The 21,752-nt window shown below is 39.0% G+C and overlaps 1 protein-coding gene across 1 annotated transcript; it reads left to right on the top strand.

Annotated features, from left to right (window-relative positions):
* Positions 1 to 279: 279 nt before the first annotated feature.
* LOC121275351 (lysosome-associated membrane glycoprotein 3) lies at positions 280 to 21,277 on the top strand. The gene is made up of 6 exons (XM_041182855.1): positions 280 to 496; positions 3,039 to 3,808; positions 7,917 to 8,033; positions 10,220 to 10,280; positions 10,904 to 11,077; positions 20,452 to 21,277. The coding sequence occupies exons 1-6, from the start codon at positions 457 to 459 to the stop codon at positions 20,586 to 20,588; spliced, it is 1,299 nt and encodes a 432-aa protein (XP_041038789.1). The 5' UTR covers positions 280 to 456; the 3' UTR covers positions 20,589 to 21,277.
* Positions 21,278 to 21,752: the final 475 nt, after the last annotated feature.

Genomic DNA, 21,752 nt, shown 5'->3' with positions numbered 1-21,752 from the left:
TCGAAGCCAGATTTCAGAAGTGCAAGGTCAGTGTCCTCTTTAATGAAACCGTTCTCATTCATATTGATCTTTCCCCACCAGTACTACATAATACAGCTGTACGAAAAGATTGCTCTTAGCCTTATATTGTGAGTAACTTTGTAAGGGCGGCAAAATAGAAACGGGAGGAGGATACTTCAAGGTACAGTTGAAGAGAAAGATTTATGAGTTCAGCTAACTGACAGCTGCGGTGCATTCGTGTTTCCTGCCCCATTCCTGCTTTGTTACATTTCCGCAGCTATACCTCGTGAGAATTGGCTGCCCAATTTTTGATCTCACTTCCTACCTGTCCCCACCCTTCCACTGTCCCGTGACTTAAGCTTCTATTAGCACTGCGCAAGTGGTTAATAGTGAGCAGGTTAAAGCTCAAAGTAGTTTCCACAAAAAAAAAACAACTGGTTTAGAGAGAAAAAAAAAATGAGGAGTTCGGTGTTGATTGTGGCCTTGGTGTTTTGCGGTGAGTCGATTTGAACTTTCTTTTTAATTTCTAGTTCTCCTTTCTTAAAAAGCAACTTTCGGTGGTGAGTTCCTGATAAGCTGGATGTGTTCCCAATTACTTCGTTAATTAAAGGTTGCAGGAAAAAGTGCAATTCTTTGGAGTTGCTAGGTGATTTTATTTTTTTGCTTAAGTGAAAGTTGCTATGTTATCTCGGGCGGGGGTCCGATGCACTAAATTCGTAGGTTTGAGTTAACTAGTAAAAGGCGGAGCTTCTGATTCGAACAGAATCCGGAAAATGTAGGTGGTGGGCAGCAAACCACTCGGGTTTGCAGAAGAACACAATTGCTATCGTCACAGATTGTAGTATTTGTTTCTTTTTATTTATTTATTAATTGGAGAAAAAACTCCTTTTGGCACTTCACGTGTTGCAAGAGCGAGCTTGGAGTCGGAGATCGCTTTTGACGTCCCCAGGTTGACCCAAAAATCATCTTGGCGGGCAAATGTTGACACGTGCTCCACGAAGCGTGTCCTCCCGTTTTAGGTACAGCAAGATCCCACAGTCGATTGGGTAAATGGCCAAATAATCTGTTGGTCTCGGTTCAAGATTACTTGTTTCCGAGGCAGCTGGGAACACTCGCCTACTCTTCAAGTGCTTTTTGGAATATTTAAGATTTAGTAGGTGGTATTTAATGACCTATCCAAAAGACCTCTGACTGCATTGCAATAGGGTAAATTGATAGCTAAATTTCTTATAAAAGTTAGTTCTGGAGTTTGTGGCTAATTCTTGTAAACTGATTAGCCTATGGAATTTTAATCAGTCCAATTAATTAGTGCATTTATATAAACCTGTACTGATACAAATCGGTCCAGGCTAACTAAACTGTCCATTGACCACTTGGTAAATTCAGTTTATGCATATCTTAATTTGTGAATGTTGTTGGCCTGAGGGAAAGAACCATTAAACATTGTGGATCAATTTTTGTCTTTAATTTTGAACCCTGTCCACAGCTAAAATATATTTACATTAAATGTTAATTCCTCTGGAGAGGATGGCTGTTTGCCTTAAATCATAACACTTTTTTAAGTTGTCTTGTAACTGTACAAATCCATTACTTTTTTGTATTCATCAGAGCATAATTTTGAAGATGGGTCTAAATTGTTCAGGCTACAACGTATAACTATTAAGTGAACTGAAGTCTTGTAATTCTGATAATCTGGATGATTTAAGCAAAATGTTTTCATTTTCACTCACCACTTTGTGCAACCTCTTGGCAAAAGTTCCATGTACTGTGACATACCAGGGTGGAAGAGACAACCAGAAACAATGACTGCTCCTTGTATTACTGGTGAAAATTGTTTCCCTCCAACTCCTTCATGTTTACACTTGAATTTCAGTGTTAATTGAATTCCTTATGTTGCAGGGCCTTGGTAAGCAACCTCCATACTGCACATGCACTGTGCAAATGTTCTTGTAATATGCTGTTTAATGAGAGAGTGGAAGTTTAATACTTTTAAAATAGTTAAGTCAACAGCTGTGAACTAAAATCTTAACTTCTCAGCTTTATATCTCTACACTTTTTAGCAGTAGAGGAAATAGGATTTAGTATGTGTGCTTCCTCCTTGCATACAACAGATCCTGCTCTTCTACATGCTTCAAGTCAGCTTCTCGTCTGCAACTCATGATCCCCCCCCAGCTCAGACTTGTAGCTATTATGTTTTTTGTCCTTGCCTTAAATCCTGCAGATGGTTAGCACTGCCTAAATCGTTAATTATTAAATCCTGGACTGTGGGCAATCTCACTTTTTTAAAGTAAGAGCTTCAATAAAGCTCTGTAGTAATATTTTCAGCTTGCTGCCTCAGCCTGTGCCTTAATTTTGTCCCTTTTTTTCTGGAGACCTTCACAGTAAGAAAATGGCTAAATGCTATTGATTATAGTGAAACTAAATGGTCTAGATAATTTTTTTGTCTGGATTTGGGAGGAGCAGCATAAAGTAACCATCAGAAGCTTCTTAATCAAAATCCAGCCATTTAGCTGAGTTTTTTTTTACAAACTTAACGTGTAGTTTAAAAACGCCTTGTAAATGTTTTCTAACGTTTTCAAATCAGCCCCTTACATCAGAGGCCATCTGTTTATTGAAGAAGTGGGCCAACCTTTCAATCTAACCAGTGACTGAAACAGAAATTTATGGCTATCAAACTAATTTCTCTTAGCTTTCCAAGTACTAGGCCACTAGTTTCACTAATTTTGGGTGGATACAGTTCAAAGAGGATTGGATGAAGTGCAACAAGTACTTTTTTATATTAAAACAAATTAATCTATCAGATCTTTTTTTTATAATTAAGCCTGGAAGTACTTTAACCCTTAGCCCTTGAACATTTAAAAAATTTTTGGTAGGTGAGGGAATGGGGGAGTGAGTCTCTCCCATGCTCAATATTTCAGCAAGAATTAGTAGATAATTCAGAATGTGCTACTAGACCCATTAGGCTGTTGGGATCTTTCTTAAAAATACGTGTCTATTCTTATTGGTCTATAATATTTGGTTAATCTTTTTTTTTACAGGCTTGCTTGCAAGTTCTGCTGTTTTAGCAGAAGCCGCTGCATCACCAGTTGTGCCTAATCTAGTGGCAATAATTGTCAAGCCTAACACAACCTCTCACCCTATGACCCCGCGTGCGACCAACACGACTGCGCACACCCCGCGTGCGACCAACACGACTGCGCACACCCCGCGTGCGACCAACACGACTGCGCACACCCCGCGTGCGACCAACACGACTGCGCACACCCCGCGTGCGACCAACACGACTGCGCACACCCCGCGTGCGACCAACACGACTGCGCACACCCCGCGTGCGACCAACACGACTGCGCACACCCCGCGTGCGACCAACACGACTGCGCACACCCCGCGTGCGACCAACACGACTGCGCACACCCCGCGTGCGACCAACACGACTGCGCACACCCCGCGTGCGACCAACACGACTGCGCACACCCCGCGTGCGACCAACACGACTGCGCACACCCCGCGTGCGACCAACACGACTGCGCACACCCCGCGTGCGACCAACACGACTGCGCACACCCCGCGTGCGACCAACACGACTGCGCACACCCCGCGTGCGACCAACACGACTGCGCACACCCCGCGTGCGACCAACACGACTGCGCACTCTACTACAACCATACATGCATTGACAACTACACTCCCTACTTTGGTGCCCAATTTTTCATTGCCAGAAACTGGACACTACATTGTTTCTATCAAAAATGCTACTTGTATCAAGGCAACAATTGGAATACAGCTTATTGTCAAACAGAAGGCAAAGGTAAGATTTGCTAATCTGTTTAGGATTCCACTTTGTGTAATTTGAAGTGTGAAGGAATTTTTCTCGAAGCAGCCAATGCTCTATAGTTTGCATTGACTGAACAGCGCTAGCCATTCATTACACTTAAACTTGCCTGTGAACTTTGAGCTTTACCACAAATTCAGTGCAAATCAAAAACTGTATAATTTTTTTTCTCTCAGATCTGTTAACCAATTAGATTGAAGAATCCTAAGATATAGTCTGGGCCAGGATATGTAAATTAACTTATTTACTTCATTGTTTAAATCATGTGCAATGTGAAAAATATGGGATTAAGTTAAAGGGGCAGAATGGGAAATTGTAGAACATTTATATCTTTGCATAACTGAGAGAACTCTGCAATTGTAAAGAAAAAAATTCTGTGCCAAGGAGGTCAATAATTCAATTATCTTCTGCTGGGGTCCTGTTAGTTTAGTTGGCTAGATGGTTAGCATATGGTTCAGAACAACACCAATGGTGTAGAGTTTGGTCCCAGTTGGGGCCTGCCACCTCTCCTTGCCCCATATTAAAAATATAGCACAGGCTGTGGTTCAGTGACCCTCGAATAATCAAGGATGCTATCTGGAGAAGATCATCATATTGCTTAAAAAGCCATTTGATCTATCACAAGTACCCCCAAATTGTATTGAAAAATTTCAATACCAAGTCTCTCATTGCAAAACTTCTGGAGGAGCAGGGCAACACTGACAGCAGCTTTCTGGTTTTTGTGTTTAATGACACAAGGTTGCAAAAGTTATATAGTTTAGCGATAGTGGACACTAATGGCCTCAACATTAACTTTACCAGCAAATCCATGCCATTGCTGAGGCACATATGGAATAGGCTGTGCAGGATTTTATGTTTGCACCTAGATTTGAGTAATTTGGTTGTGAATCTATTACATAGTTTAAGATTGCTGATCTGTGGGTGTGATGTGCATGCGTAACCCACAATACTACCAAGTTATCGCTAATCTTTTGTAGCAGTCTATCTCTCGCCATGGCCCCAACTCATCCAAGTACCCTTTAGTTGTTTGTTCAGAAGATGTCTTCACATTAAGACTAAATTTTCTGGTGCACAAGATAGTCATTCTTGTGTTCTGCTTTTTCCCATCAGACCCACTCTGTTTTGTTCCATTCATGGAATGGCTTCTATTTATGCCATTCTGGTTGAAATGCTTCCCTGATTACAGGTTCCTAAACATGGCTGTGCATGAATAATCATTATATGAGCTGCAACTTGAGATTTAGTGATGCAGTACATGGTGTGCACTTTCATTGGTTTTGCAATTTCAAACCTAACCATTTTGGTTTTGCTCAATGATTAGCCTTACTAAACATGGAATAACTATGCATTTTCTGTGACTGCTTCAGTTATGTTGTAATAAACCTCATTTGATCTATTAGATCTTAACAGGATGTATACTTGGTCTGGCTACATATCCTGCGTACTTGCCCTAACCAGAATTGGGCTAGCTTTTTTTTTTCAAGTTTGCATCATGTTATGAACATGGTGCTTGTTTTACTAGGTGTCTCGTAGACATAGAAGAAAATATATTCCACAACTTGTCATTTTGAGTTAGTTTTGAGCGTACCAGATTGATACCCTTTTTTTTGTTTGATGGGCTGCCTTGCATCACTGTGTCTTGCAGAGTAAGCTCATGAGCCACTCTGCAACACTTTTATTTGGCTTGGTGTCATACTTTGTTTTATAATGCCTTGTGAAGCACCTTGGGTTGTTTCCTTATGTTGAAGATGTTATATAAATAAAGCTTTTGTTTTAATGGGCAATTGGTTAACATTCTCCGCTGTGATATGTTGACCAGAGCATGTGTGGTGGCTTTTTGATGTAGTGAAATTGGAGCTAATGAACAGTTAATCTGGGGTGGTATGATGATCCCTCTAAAATTCATTGCTGCAGTTGAATAGTGGCAGCCTTCCATTTTAAGAACAAAAACAAAAATACCTGGAAAAACTTGGCAGGTTTGACAGCATCTGCGGAGAGGAATACAGTTGACGTTTCATGTCAGTATGACCCTTCATCAGAACTAAGACCAATAGAAATGAGATGAAATATAAGCTGGTAGAAGGGGGTGGGACAGAGTTCGATAGGTGGAGGCCAAGAAGAGACTGCCAAAGATGTCATAGACAAAGGAGTGTTGATGGTGGCGATATTATCTAAAGGATGTGCTAATGGAGACATTAAGGGAAGCAAGCCAGTGGCAGATGGCTCTAGTGCGAGTGGGGTGGGGGGAAGAGATTGAAATAGGCTAAAAGGTGGAGATGAAATAATAGATTGAAATAAATTTTAAAATAGGGAAAGAAAAGTTGTAAAAAAATAAATTATTGGAAAAAGGAGATGGAGGAGAGAGTTCATGATCTGAAATTGTTGAACTCAATATTAACTCTAAGACTAAAGTGCCTAGTCGGAAGATGAGGTGCTGTTCCTCCAGTTTGCATTGAGCTTCATTGGAATGTTGCAGCAGACCTAGGATGGACATGTGGGCATGAGAGCATGGTGGTGTGTTGAAATAGCAAGCGACAGGGAGATCTGGGTCATGCTTGCGGACAGACCGGAGGTGTTCAGCAAAGCAGTTACCCAGTCTGCGTTTGGGCTCTCCAATGAAGAGGAGACCGCATTGGGAGCAGCGAATGCAGTAGACTAAATTGAGGGAAGTGGAAGTGAAATGCTGCTTCACTTGAAAGGAGTACTTGGGCCCTTGGACAGTGAGGAGGGGGGAAGTAAAGGGGCAGGTGTTGCACCTTCTGTGGTTATGTGGGAAGGTGCCGTGGGAGGGGGTTGAGGTGTAGGGGGTGATGGAGAAGTCGACCAGGGTGTCCAGGGGGGGAGCGATCCTTGCGGAAGCTCACCCAGGGGGGTGAAGGGAAGATGTGTTTGGTGGTGGCATCATGCTGGAGCTGGCAGAAATGGCGGAGGATGATCCTTTGAACGCAGAGGCTGGTGGGGTGATAAGTGAGGACAAGGGGGACCCTATCATGGTTCTGGGAGGGAGAAGAAGGTGTGAGGGCGGATGTGCAGGAGATGGGCTGGACACAGTTGAGGGCCCTGTCAACCACCGTGGGTGGAAAACCTCGGTGAAAGAAGACGTGTCAGTTTTTTTTCTTTTCCCTCCTATTTTAAAATTTATTTCGATCTATTGTTCCATTTCCACCTTTTTAGCCCATTTCGATCCCTCTTTCCCCCCCACCCCACCCATACGAGGGCCATCTGCCACTAGCTTGCTTCCCTTAATGTCCCCATTAGCACATCCTTTAGATAATATCACCACCATCAACACCCCTTTGTCCTTTTGTCTATGACATCTTTGGCAGTCTCTTCTTGGCCTCCACCTATCACTGGCCCCCTATCGAGCTCTCCTGTCCCAACCCCTTCTACCAGCTTATATTTCATCTCACTTCTATATGTCTTAGTTCTGATGAAGGGTCATACGGACTCGAAACGTCAACTGTATCCCTCTCTGCAGACGCTGTCAGAAGTGCTGAGTTTTTCCAGGTGTTTTTGTTCTAGATTTCCAGCTTCTGCAGTATTTTGCTTTTATCTTCCATTTTAAGTCGCTGGTTAGTGGTCACATTGGTTAAGTATTGCCTAATGTGGCTCCCACTCTGGCATCACAGTTTCTGCCACATTAGTGGGACAAGAAGGTGCACCATTTGCTGGCCTCTTGTTTTCTCTGGCTGTTAGCCAGCTGAGCTTTCAACTGTTAAAACTGGGGGTGGCCATAATGGCCCAGTGAAAAACTGATCATCTAGTTATTGATTTAAAACTAATCTGAAAAATTTGACTTGATCATCACCAGACCCAAGCTGTGGAGTCGGCTATGGAATAATTTAAAAACAAACTTTGGTTAATCAGATTAGAATGACTTTTTCAAATTTCTAAATAAATATTAGTTGTCTCATGATTTGTGGATCTGAACTACTTGATTTTTGCTTGTCCTTTAAAGATGCTTTGTTGAATTCTCTTTAACTGGCTCAAATGCTTGATGTGTAAAATGCTTTTTTTAACAGCTTTTTGCTCTGAAACATTAAGTGGCAGTCTTCAATACATTGACAATGCACTCTCTTCACAGGATCTATACTTCAATATTCCACCAGCAAAGACTGTAACTTCAGGGAAGTGTGGGAATATTGCCTCCTGGATTATCTTAAAATTTAATTCTGGATTTGTAAACTTCACTTTTGTGAAGGTGAGTTCACATCCACAACATCAAAGCATTATGACTCATGCAGATAACCACAGTTGCTGTTGACTTAATAAAGCTGGGGAGTTATCTGTGGCCCATGACTGACTTTTTAATATGGTGAAAAAGGATGCTTCCAAAATTTGGATTTGCATTTGGGTAATATTGCACCTTAAGTAGCAAGATTCCTAACTTTTGAAATAGTACATCATAATGTTGATGAATATTTTGGATTGTATTGTAGCTGATCAGATGAATGGATTAATTAAATGTTTAACTACGGAGCTTCTAGAGTAGTTTTATATAACCAATAAAAATATTGGTGTATGATAGCTTTAAACAAAACATATAATAATTACCTGCTTTTACATTGTGTTAAGATCATAATCTTGCAAAAATGTGGTTCTTTATTGCTTTTCTTATCAAGACCCAAAGCACTTTCTAAAGTGTGGGCACTATTGCAATAGCAATCATTTGCATATCACAATCTGCAATAAGGCAACTAGTTTTTAGTGGTGGTGATGGAGGAGAAATGTTGTCCAGGGCACCAGGGAAACTCACTGCAATTTTACTTGCAAGTGCAACCAGCTGCAAATAACATACTGCTTATCCATTTATTTCCAACGTATGACTACAGGGAGCCTATAGTTGCAAAACGTAATTTTATTGATATCTGAAGAACTTCCCATGTACAAAGTTATATTTTTCATTGTTCTCATGTGCAAGCAGACATGAAAGGTGAATTGCATTGATACAAAAGCACTACATTTTTGGAACTGACCAGTCGACCTTATGACTCAGTTAACCAATGATGAGCTTTTGTGTGCTCAGTCAAAAATGTTAGCGTTAAAGGGAAAAAAAACAGCGCTCTGCATTTTCATCTGATATTGCCAAGAACTTACTGTGCTATGTGCCTCAATTCAGTGATTTGAGCTTCGCCACCAGTGTGCTACTTCCTGCCCACCACACCCTACCCCACTCCATTTCCCACATTACCCTGAGTGACATTGACAAATTCAGTATCTCACTCAAACTGGACTAACTTCACCTCTGGTTGCAAAGCCAGGCGACAGAATTTCAACTTGGATATACACTAGAAATCAGGCCTTGGAATTGAGAGGGCTCTAACAAACCTGTGCCATCAAACATGTTCCTCAGCTGCTCAGTAGTCACCTGTGAATTAATTTTGGTTCTCCTGCATCCCCCATGTATTAGGGAGAGTGGCTGTAGAGTGAAATAGCATTTCTCATGTGGTAGGAATAATGAGAAGCTATGGTAACACAAAGACAAGGGACCTGACTTTTGTATTTGAGTGGTTGCTGCAAACTTGAATGGTGCTTAGGATGTAGGATTGTAGCTGGAGTCTGAGCATTCTGGGTGGTTGAATTCAGAGGCTTTGGAATGTGGGTACAGAAGTCTGAGAGGGAGTTTCTGGAGGATTGGAGGAAACGGTGCTTGTGACTGACCTTTTTTTTTTGTAATAAGCTATGTTATCAACACTAGTTTCTAAAATGTGTGTCTCTCTCTCCTCCTCCCCACCCCAGTAATCCAGCCCCTACTTTAGCTTCTATATTGGCTAATACTCATGAACTAATAGATTAGTTCAAGTTACATAACACCTTCCTGAATAAAACTTTAGTCCTGTTAATTTTGGATATCCATTAACCCTTTTGTTAATCTGTTTTTACTGGTATGCCAGTTCAAGATCTGAGCTGAATAACATTTTATAAAAGGGCTGTCTGTTTGCAAATATGGCACCCATAATAGCTTAGCAGATTTTATTTCTATTCTCCAACTTAGGGCCTACACAGGATCACCTGTATTGCATCTGTTACCTTTCCTTTTCCCTCTAAATGGCCAGGCCTTTTGTTGTGAACTAAACTGCTTTGGTACCAACTATTTTAAGCTAGGTCTTCTGAAACATGGCTGTCAATAAGATGGGACCTCCCTCTTGCTCCTTTCTATTTTAGGCCTAAAGTGCTCCAACTATGTATATATGTATCATATGCCTAAAATAGCCTCTAGTTACTAATACATTAGTTGAGACTTGACCCCACCAAGAGGACAGACTTGAACCAGTGATGATAGAGTAGTAGTTCTATATAGCTAATTAAGTAGCATTTGACTCCTGTGCCAAGTTCTTTGTTTTTAAAACTTACAATTTAACAAATCACAATTACAATTTCTTACAGGATGTAAAACAGTATTACATCAGTGAGATAAGTGTTGCTTTGGATGCCACGAATAACTTGGGTAAGATTATAATATCAATTTATGGAAATGTGATTACATTTGAAATAGCTTTAGCATTTTACTTTTTGTTCAAAAAATGAACTCTCAGCTATGAATTGGCTGGACTTCATCCAACTGTATGGTAACTGATTAGTAATCAGTTATGTATGAGACATCCTGTGTCAACTTTTAAATCTAGGAAACAAAGGAAAGGCATTACATCTTTTGTGTAATGCTAACCAGAAACTGAACTATCTACTATGACATCTGTTTGTATGCTTGCACTTTTCTTATTACAAATTCATCTACAATCCCATCTACACTTTGTATTCATCTAACTTGCTGTCTGCAAACTTGAATAGAAAATTGTCTATTCAAAAATCTGAGGTCCAAGTACAGTTCCCTGGTGAACACCACTTCACCCTGTTCCATTTAGTGGGATGGTGATGACGAAAATGTTCCACCTTAACACAACTCAAATATTGGAAATGCTTAAGTTTTTTTTAGTTGTAATTTTTTTTGAATCATTGCACAATATCAACAATACTGACTGAGCATTTTGTCTCCCCTGCCCTCTTAAACATTTTTGGTATGTGTCTATGTTGTCATTATGCTTCTGGATCTGGTGGTTTGTTTTTTCCCAGGGACTTCCTATCATGGCATTGTAAAGCATATGAAGCTGTTCAAGACTACAGTTGGGTATTCCTACCTGTGCAAAAGCAAACAGGTTGTGGCTTTTTCAACTGATTCACTACAGATTCTGACTGTTAACGCTCAACTTCAGGCATTTGACATTCCAGGTGGAAAGTTCGGTAAAGGTAAGATCCTGCTCTTTTTACCAGGGAATAGTGTTGAAAAGTACTGAAATCTGTATTACCTGTTTTTCTCCTGTAAACCAGTTTTGTTCACTGGATAACTTGATCTTGTATGAAAAATTATAGTATTGATTTGGAGTTTGAATGCAAGCTATATTGATTTTTGGTTTTGTGTGATGTATGTTCCATGTAATTCTAAACCAAAATTGCACTTGGGTTTTTTGAGGATTTTTGACTCCAGTTTCCAATTGTTTACAAAATCTTGTGCATCAGGCTGTCTTTTTTGCTTAAATATTCCTGTATTTAAATGGCTAACTTGGTGCAATTTTACTGATACAGCTGAGTAACTAGTTTAATCAAATTAAAATGACAAAACTATTCAGTTCCATTTACTAGTTAAAGCATATTAGTCAGTTTGTTCACTAACTTGTATTGAAAGCTTTTATAAATGCTATTTTTGTACTTCATGCCAAAAATCTAATTAGAGCCTTCTTGAAGGCCCACAAACGGGCCTACTTAGTGGAAATTTACAGTGGTGCTAAATTTGGTCTTGGGTTGTGGGCAGGGAAGCTTCTAGCAATTTTTTTTTAAACCTAACAAGATTGTAAAACTAATTTGCACTAGATTATCCTGGTTTGGCCAATTTTTCAGTGCAATTTTGCAATTTCCATTTAAATCCTAGGCCTGCAAATATTAAAATGTTTTTTCTCATCCCATGCAGCCCCCAGTTCTTCTTCTCTTCCTGCCCCCACCCCCTCAAAAGTGCACATTTTTAAGGTTTGTTAAATCCTTTCCCCTGCCTAAATTTAGGTTGCTTTTTTAGATATTTGAATTCTTGGCTCCAATCATACTTTTAGGCCCTTTGCTATGTATGTAGGCTACTGCACTTGCCACATGTGCAAATCAAACAAGCAAACACAGCAGTTAAACATCTCTGGAAGTTGCTGTTCATGATGCCGTGCTTCTCAAAAGCTCTGAAAAGGCACCCCCTTGTCCCCCCGCAATTCAAATATTGGATAAAGACTAACCTCACCAAAAAAAGCTCAGCTTTGTCCATTTAGTTAAGCACCTTTTTTCTTAGTCTTAGTAATTATTAAACAATTTCTGTCCAGCACAGATTTGTTTTTTCACAACAGCTGTGGCATCCTAAGGTTCTTTGCCGGAGTGTTTGGCCGGGGGGGCAGGGGGTGGAAATGATATTGAGCCATATCTAAAGTGGTGTTGGAGCAGATGACCAAAAGCTTTTGAGGTTAAGAATCTTGAAGGAAGGTTTTGGAGGAGAATTTTAGTTTGGGGCCTAGGTAGTTGAAGGCACAGCCACCAATGATGGAGCAAATAAAATCTAATGTGCTGAAGAGGCCAGAATTGGATGTGCGCAGATATGAGGGTTATAAGGCTGGAGAAGATTAAGGAGAATGAAAGGCAAGGCCAAAGTGGAGTCTCATTCCTTGAGCTTTTAATAATTGCTGGAAATGTATTTCTCCTTGCACATTCTATACCCATGACGTGACATTGAAGTCACTATTCTGACACAGCCCAGTTCAGTTGCTGCAAGTTCATTAACCAATTAGACTGAAGAATTGATTTGCTTGCCCTATTCATATAGGTCCCCAGGTGACTCTTTAAAAGGGTTGACACTTTTTGATAATTGGTTGACTGCAACTTGCTATGCACAACGTCTGAACAAGTCCCAAATGGCTGACCATCTGTTTGGGCCAGATGCTGAACAGCAATGTGTTTATCTTTTAAGAAAAGCATTTAACTTAAAGACTGTCATTTGGGTTTTAAAATGTTAAAATTTCTCTTTAACTGATTCAACTGAAGTAGAAGCAAAGGCTGTTGCTTGCAGGTGATTAAATGTGAAACTTGTTTTTGAAAGGTGAACCTTTTTTTTCAATTAACCATCATGTTCATGTTTGAGTTTGCATGAACATGCATGACCTCTCAGTTGTAACCTTCAGCTCTACATAGCTCAAAGGCAGAAAATGCTGACCAAGACATAACTGAATTTTTATTTTTTGCTATTTGTTTCATGTATATCTCATTGGTTCTTGCATCAATTTTTTTCATTTCCATAATATTTGCATGCCTGATTGTTTTAATTTTTTTATCCTAAAAGTTAATGGCTGACCTCTGACTCCTATTGTAGAGGGAAAATGTGAGGCGGATGCGGAGAGTAAAGTAATTCCAGTATTAGTGGGATTCGCTTTGATGGGATTAATCATAACCGTGATCACTATCTATACAATTGATAGAAGACGGACCTCAGAAGGATATGAAGCTGTTAAAGGCTGCTGAATTTATTCAGCAAGATCATAAACATGTTAAAATCGATGCTGCAGAATGTAGCATTTTTGTAGTCTATTGATTTAAATGTGTTTTTCATCAGGATGAGTAGAAAGTTATAGAAAACCTTTTTTTAAATTTTTTAAGAAAAGCTGCTTGAAAAACTATTTAAATTTGTGGGTAGGAATAATTATTGATGGTGACCAAGAGTTAGTTTTTGTTGACATGGATGTATAACTGAGTTTCCATGCAGATTCTTGAAGTTGTTCACAATCCACCCACAAATGCACTTTAAAATAAATCATTTTACCACTTGTCCATTTGTAGCATTTTCTTGCAAGGGTGGTTTTATGGTCATTGCACAAATATTATACTTGAGTGTATCATCACCAAACCACAAGAAATTACTTTGAATCTGTGGTACTTAAAATTACTCTTCTGAAATTGCATCACCTGTTTTTTTTATATAAATACCCTACCCATTCTGACCACAACCTGTGGAAATTGTGAAATAAAACCAAACCGGTCAGGCAAGATCTGTGGAGAGAAAAGCAAAGGAAACTTCCAGGTGGTTGATCCTCTTTGTTTGAATATTCCAAGGCGGGATTTAGTTGTAGGCAAATGTTTTAAAAATGTCTGCTTTGGAATCTTCCAATCTGCCTTTAAACTTCGGTGTGTCTTTACTTAGTTTAGTGATTTTTAATTTCTGTAAAATGAATTTAACTTGGATGTATTACAAAGTTAATGAAGCTTGTGGCTATGCAATGCCACTACATTTTTTTTCAGTAGTGGAAGTTTGAGTATTGCCATTAACCTTCCACTTTCTTCCATTGATTTTGCTGAATTCTAAAGATAAAATGCTTTATTCAAGGAGAGGAAAAATAAACTACTCCTTTTTTGACTGTGTAGAAATCCAATACATTTAGCATGGCTGAGCCATTGTTGCTTAGTCACTGAGCTTACAATCTTGTGGTGGAATGGAAGGCAACAATTCTTGAGGCAAAAAGAAAATTCCAGTTCTGCCGGTCTTGAGACTGGCTGGCTGTAGAAACACTGGCAAAATATAAACACCATTTCACATTTGTGTTCTGTGTTCTGTGGAGTTCTGGCTATCTTTCCACCTCATCCCAAAAACAAGTAATTGTTATCTTGCAGGTTGCCATATCACTTCCCCAACAGTGACTAACCTTTTTAAAATAGCTCGTCAGAGAGCCATAGGATATAGAAAAAATGCTTTCCTGATAAATGTCTGATCCAAGCAAGGGGAATCCTTGTTCTTAAGCTAACAACTGTTTTGAAAACTGATCCTTGGATTGCTTTTGCCCTATAAAACAATGACTCTCTATGGCACTATTTCAACATAAAATGTTTCAAGTTGCTTCAGAGCAACAGCAAAACTAGACAAATGTTACACAGCCAAATCCTACAGAGGAGTAGGCTCTCGATTTTTTGCAGAGAGCTGGAGAGGTAGTGAAGTTTAAGAAGAGTTAGGACAGCTGAAGGCATAACCACCAATAATGTGAAGTGGGGAGACCGGATTTGAGGGAATCAGTTCTGCTGATTGGAGATGGATGGAGGCAAGAACATGGGAGTGATTTGATCGTAAGGATGAATTTAAAATTCTTGATGCATTGGTGGACAAGTGTTAGTGCATGTTCATGAAAATAGTTCTGTTTTCAATTGAACTCCAGTTGGAAAGTGTAATATTGGACCAGCCAGGGGAGCATTGAAGTAGTTGTGGAGGTTTCAAAAGCATAGATGAGGATTTCAGCAAGAGATGGAAATGGAAGTAGGCAAATTTTTGAGATGGATGGATTGAGGCTCAATCCTTTGTTTTGGGTCAGATAAAACAACCAAGGTTATGAAGAGAATTACCTGGAAAAACTCAGCAGGTCTGGCAGCATCGGCAGAGAAGAAAAGAGTTATGCTGCCAGACCTGCTGAGTTTTTCCAGGTAATTGTTTTTGTTTTTATTTTGGATTTCCAGCATCCGCAGTTTTTATTAAGGTTATGAATAACCTGATTCAACAGATTTTAATTTTTTTGTTGGCACACTGTAAATTGAGTGAAAGTAAACTCATATGGGTACTGTCGTTTATCAGGTAACTGCTATTCTTGGTCTTAGGGGTCTGGGCATGCATAAATGCGTTACAGACTTCTCCATGGAAGTTTGAAAATTACATCTGACTTAAATTTCAGTAATAAGTTAACTCCATTATTAAATTAGAATCTTGTTGAAAGGTTAATTTGTTTAGGAAATATCTGCAGGAGGGGGAATGTTCTAAAGTTTGAGATGTTGTATACTAGGATGTAATAGGGGGGTTCACTAGTCATCTGACAAGTGCAAATATTGGAAAATATCCACTGACATGCTAGCTTTGTTCTAAGCCTACAGTTCATATCCTTTTTTTCTCTTTCTCTCTCTCTCCCTCTCCCTCCAAGATTTCTAAACCATCTTTTATGGATCTCAAGCATTTCTTTTGCAGATTTTGGTAGCTCTCAGGTGCAGTTAGAAGATTTAGGATAACTGGAATTTGCAGTTGTGCAAATGGATTGATCTATCTTTTACTCTCCCACTTCCTGATGTATATGTGCATTAACTGTTTTCTCATGTCTGAAGCTTGATGTTGACCTGTTCAAACATGGAGCATCACAGCTGAACCCAATCCTGCCCTTGAATGGCATCCACACATGGACTTTTGATATAGGTTATCTGCCATGGGGCAAATTTATTTTTCCTCTTAACCCAGTAACATGCAACTTTATTTTAGCAGTCAGTCTGTTGCTGCTGCTGTTGTGGTATCACCTTTTATTCCTTAATTGACTAAGGTTTGTACTGGGACCATCTTGCTTTAAATAGCATAGTCAGATGCCGAATAAGATTGCTGAGGCAAGAGGTATGAACCGTCATATAAAAACATGCAGTGCTTTATTTCCCTGGAGTGTGGTGGAGGCAGGGTCATTAAATATTTTTAAGACAGAGGGAGATAAATTTTTGACAAGTCAAGGAGCTGAAGGATGTTGGGGGGTAGGTGGAATGTGGAGTTGAGGGTGCAGTCAGATCAGCCATGATATTGAATGGTGGAGCAAGCTCGAGGGGCCAAATGGCCTACTGCTGCTGCCCCTGGTGCATATGTTCATATGCAAGTCCATTCTTATATGGAAAAAGACACGACCAAATGCTCTTTCTATTCCATTAGCCTAAGCAAACTTTAAGATATTTGGAATACAGTTTGATTTTGCTAGAAAAATCCAAGAATAGTGTTTCAATTTGTAATGAGCTGAGAGCATATTCTACCAATTTGGATTCACCTTCATTTCTGTTCATGATCGATCCCTTTATTGTATGTAGGGAGTGACATTGTTGCAACCAAACAAAACTCATAAATGGAATTATTCTATTGATATCTACTAGTAGGTATTATAGAAGTCTCTTCATTATTCTGACTGCTTGTAATTAACTAAATTTTTTATTAAGAGTGCAGTACAATCACTTTTCATTCATTCTCTGATTTGAGCATTAATGTCAAGCCCAGAATTTATTGCCCTTCACCAGTATGCCTGTGAAGTTGGTGGCAAGCCAAAACCTAAGTACTTGCTAAGACACTCCAGAAGTCAACAACATTGGTGTGGGACTGGAGTTACAAAGAAGCGAGACCAGGCAAGAAAAGCAGATTTTCTTCCCCATAAGGCATTAATGAGACAGTTGGGTTTATGTAACAATCCAAGAACTTCACTGTTACTGGTATCAACTTTTTGTAAAAAAATAAATAAATTCTTCTCAAACTATCTTGGTGGAAGTTTTTTTTATTCATCCATGGGATGAAATCATCACTGCCAAGGCCAATATTTAATGCTCATTCTAATTCACCTTGAGAAGGTGGTGATGAGGCCAATATTTAATGCTCATTCTAATTCACCTTGAGAAGGTGGTGATGAGTTGCCACCTTGAACCACTGTGGAAGTACACCCACAGTGCTGTTGAGAAAGGAATTACAGGTTTTGACCCAGTAACAATTAAGAGTGATGTAGTTTAGGAATTTGCTTGGGTGCCCAGTTGCAATCAACCCAATTCACCAGTGATTGGTTTTAACTCCCTCAGGTCTGAACAAGATTTTAAAACCCAAAAGGTAAAACAGAACTTCAGGTGATAAAATTTTAAATAAACCATTTTTATTTATCAATAGTTTAAAATAAATAGAATTACTTAAGCTCCCCTGTATGGGGTTCATGCATTTGTATAGATGAGCCCTCTTAATTCTAATATATAGAATGCACACCTACAATTAAGATTAGAAAGAAGGTAGTGAATTGGTTTTAACAAATTCTAATTGTAAATAACTTGATAAGTACCAAAAGAAAAAGATATAAGTATCAAACTGAAAACTGACATTTACAATGCCCAACGGTTGATCAGGCTGCAGCATCGTAACCCTGTTGTTACTACTTCAAGAATTCTTGATCAGTGTGGCTAGAGATGGGTCTTCCTAAGATGCTACTTTTATTGAAAATCATGTAGTTTCAGATTTGCTTCTTTAGCTCATTAATTGGCTCTAGCTACTTTTTAGGCTAATCTTGATCAGATTGTGAACAATGAGCTCTATTCTTGAGCCAGGACTTGGCAGACCATGTTGTTCTGAGTCTTATCAAAAGTTGGAAATATTACTTACCCAGCAGAAAATTATTTCAGACAAGTTTTTGTAGAAACATCCCAAATGTTAGTTTAAAATAAAGAATCCAGTTTTCTTATTTGTGGATTATGTTGATTAAGAAATGTACCACCTTCTTTATTATAAAGAGTCATCCATTTCACAACTGGCCCCAAATACAAAATCAATAACAGTAATAAAGGAACGTGAATTGATTGCAGGGAGCCTGCATGTTAAATTTAAAATGGTTCCCATTGACCTAGTGAGCATATTTCAGTAAGCACAAAATGGAACAAGCCTGAAGATGATCGGTGTTTTACTGAAAATCATTATCCAAGCTTGCTTCCTGTAGTTCCAAGTCTGGATGGTGCATGGCTTGCAGGTGGTGCTGTACTTTTGCATCTGCTGCAATGTATTTTGTAATTGGTATACTGCTGCCAGTGTGATCTGATGTTGATCAGCATCACCATTCAACCAGATTGTCTTGTCCTGGATGGTATTGAGCTTTTTGAGCATTGTTGGAATTGCATTAATCCAGGCAAATAGAGCATATTCCATTACATACCTGAGTTGTGGCTTTATAGGTGGTGGATAGCTTTGGAGGCAGGAGGTGAGTTGCTCGCTGCACAATTTCCAGCAGCTGGCCTGCTCTTGTAGCCACAGTATTTATGTGGCTGGTCCAGTTAAGTTTCTCATCAATGATAACTCCCAGAATGTTGATGAAGGATTCAACGATTGGTAATGCCACTGAATGATAAGTGGAAGTGGTTAGATTCTCTCATTGGAGATGGTCATTGCCTGGCACTTGCACAGCACTAATGTTACTTGCCAGTTAAAATGTCTAGGGATTATTAGTCCAGGCCTGTGATTATTTGTTCAATAGCCAAACAAGTAACATTCATGCTACACAAGTACCAGGCAGTGACCATCTCCAAGAGGGAATCTAGCCATCGCTCCATGACGTTCAATGGTATTACCACCACTGAATCCTCCACTGTCAACATCCTGGGGGTTACCATTGACCAGAATTGAACTGGACTAGTCATAAATACTGTGGCTCCAAGAGCAGGGCAAAGGCTAGAAATCCTGTGAGTAATTCGCCACCTAACTCCCCAAATCTTGTCCTCCATCAACAAGGCACAAGTCAGGAGTGTGATGGAATACTCCCCACTTGCCTGGATGAGTGCAGCTCCCACAACATTCAAGATGCTTGACTGGTACCACATCCACAAACGTTCACTCCATCACCGACGCACAGTAGCAGCAGCATGTATCACCTACAAGATGCACTACAGGAATTCACCATTGTTCCTTAGACAGCACCTTCGAAACCCATGACCACTACCAACGAGAAGGACAGGGCAGCAGATAGATGGGAACACCACCACCACCATCTGGAAGTCCCCCTCCAAATCACTGTCCATTCTGACTTGGAAATATATCACCATTTCTTCACTGTCACTGGGTCAAAATCCTGGAACTCGCTTCCTACACCACAGGGACTGCAGTGGTTCAAGAAAGCAGCTCACCACCGCCTTCTCAAGGACAAATAGTGATAGACAATAAATGCTGGACTAGCCAGTGAAGCCCACATCCCATAAATTAATGAAACAAAAATTATACTATATTCAATTATGAGCAAAAAGTTCACATTTACGCTATCACTATCAGCGAGGTCACTGTTTTACATTGAGTCGAGTACAATTGTTTTATAGGATTTTTTTATCAGTCCATAATCAGGCCCATTGATTTATTGTGACTGTTAAGCCATTTATTTTATTATAACTATCTCTAATGTTGCCGTGGATGAAGAGGATTAAGGATAATCTGTCATAGAGCTCATGAAGGGAATTGAATGTTTCCTTTTGGAATGTCCAGATTAGGTAGAAATAATCTTTAGGATTCATGTTAAACTGGCTGAGTGCATCTGCAGCACCCTGCCCGAATGGGCTACAGGTATAAGATGAAGTGTTTGAATGTAAAATAGAAGCAAAGCTATCGAGGTGTGTGGAGAAAACATAAGCAATTACATGTAAAAAGATAGAACTCCCCTTGGTTTAAAAAAAAATTGCAGGCTGTATTTTTCCAGATGGCTTACTTGTTTTTCTAAACATTTGTCTCGTACTATCACATGAGATTATGGGACTTTGAAGATTGCTTTAAGGATCACATTCTGAAAATCTATTCACTTTTAACTGAAACTGCAAATGAGTGATTTTGGCTGCTAATGTTAGGAAGTTTGATCAATTGGAAAAACAGTAATATCCAGAAGCATTTTTATTTCTTGATTTCGGTAGTTAATTTTAATTGATTTCATTTTCCAGGCATTCTTTCTAGCACTGAATTCGTGACCAACTACATTATCTGTCATATTTGATTGTAAATTATTAATTTTTAAAATATTATACAAAGTGAGTTTCACTTGTATTCTTTCTTTTCACAGTGGAGGAATGCTTCTTGGATTCTAGATTTATTGTACCCATCGCCTTTGGAGTATCTCTTTTTGTGTTGATCATGGTTGTAATCATTGTGTACTTGGCTTGTCGCCGTCGAAGACTTGAAGGCTATCAGCGAATCTGAGGGAAAAAGACCAGGTTGTCGTCAGAAGATGCCTGCCTCTTTTTGCTTCATTTTAACTTCTCATTATTGTTGAAAGTGTGCGTCTGGGCTGAACTGCTGATTTTCCCTCTCATTCAACGCCCACGGAGATTGACTTTGTTTTACATATGCATAATGACACACTGGTAGAGGATTATATTCCCATTTCAAGCTAAGATGCTCAATCATTATACTTGTGCATGTAATTTTTGTGTCTTCCTTTTATTCCCTCTATTCCAGAATTATTAATGAGAACTAAAACCATATTGTTTAATGCTTTTTGGAGCACTGTAGCGTTTTTGGTTGGGATTTAGCACTTCTCATTTTGAAACATTTTTAAATGCAAATGCATTTTGAAAATATTCCCTTGATTTATTATTATAAATGTACAGGGATTCTATTTTGTGTATATCTGAAAGCAAAATAAACGTACAGGGATTCTACTCTGCATAACGCTTTCAATTTGGCTGCATCTAAAATGTATTTTTCTAACTGCACAAACGTTGAATAACACAGTTTGTCAAAAGATGCGGAAAACACCAATAATCATTTCACCTGTCTAAAAATTGGTTATCTTACTGTGTTAATTTTTAGGACCTTTTAAAAGTATTGGTTTTAATTTGTTTTATGGAATTCTTTCTTCTTTGGAATTAAATTTAAATGTTCTTCAATGGTGTAGCTTCACTGCTTTCAGTAATTATAATCATAAATGGCATAACAACTTAAATCAATGATCAATTAACAATCAATATCAGAATTTTTAGAAATAGAAAGCCATTTGTTGCTAACTCATTGAGATAGTTAAGCTGGCACTTATGAATGTCAGTACATTACAATGCCCATTGTTTGGGTTACAATTCTGACAAGTAATTTTATTGTCTTTATAATTAAAATATTACAGGATTATTGTAAAGACACATTTCCAGCATGTAAAAATTCTTAATTTCTTGCATTCTTCAGCAGTCACTAAGAAATTTGCACTGTTTGTGCTTTGATGTTATCTGCTTCTGCCAGCTGAAATGTGGGGTTTGTGCTGAAGGAAGCAGACTGATTGGATAATCAGGACAAAATGATAGAATTCCTGACTCATTCCTTGTCAACTATAACGCTTTAACAAGCAAAGATTTTCAGCAAAAGTTTTTGGTT

Source organism: Carcharodon carcharias, chromosome 2 (assembly GCF_017639515.1).
Source record: "Carcharodon carcharias isolate sCarCar2 chromosome 2, sCarCar2.pri, whole genome shotgun sequence".
Taxonomy (NCBI): Eukaryota; Metazoa; Chordata; class Chondrichthyes; order Lamniformes; family Lamnidae; genus Carcharodon; species Carcharodon carcharias.
Note: the sequence above shows the minus strand (reverse complement) of the source record. Positions and strands in the feature narration are given on the sequence as shown.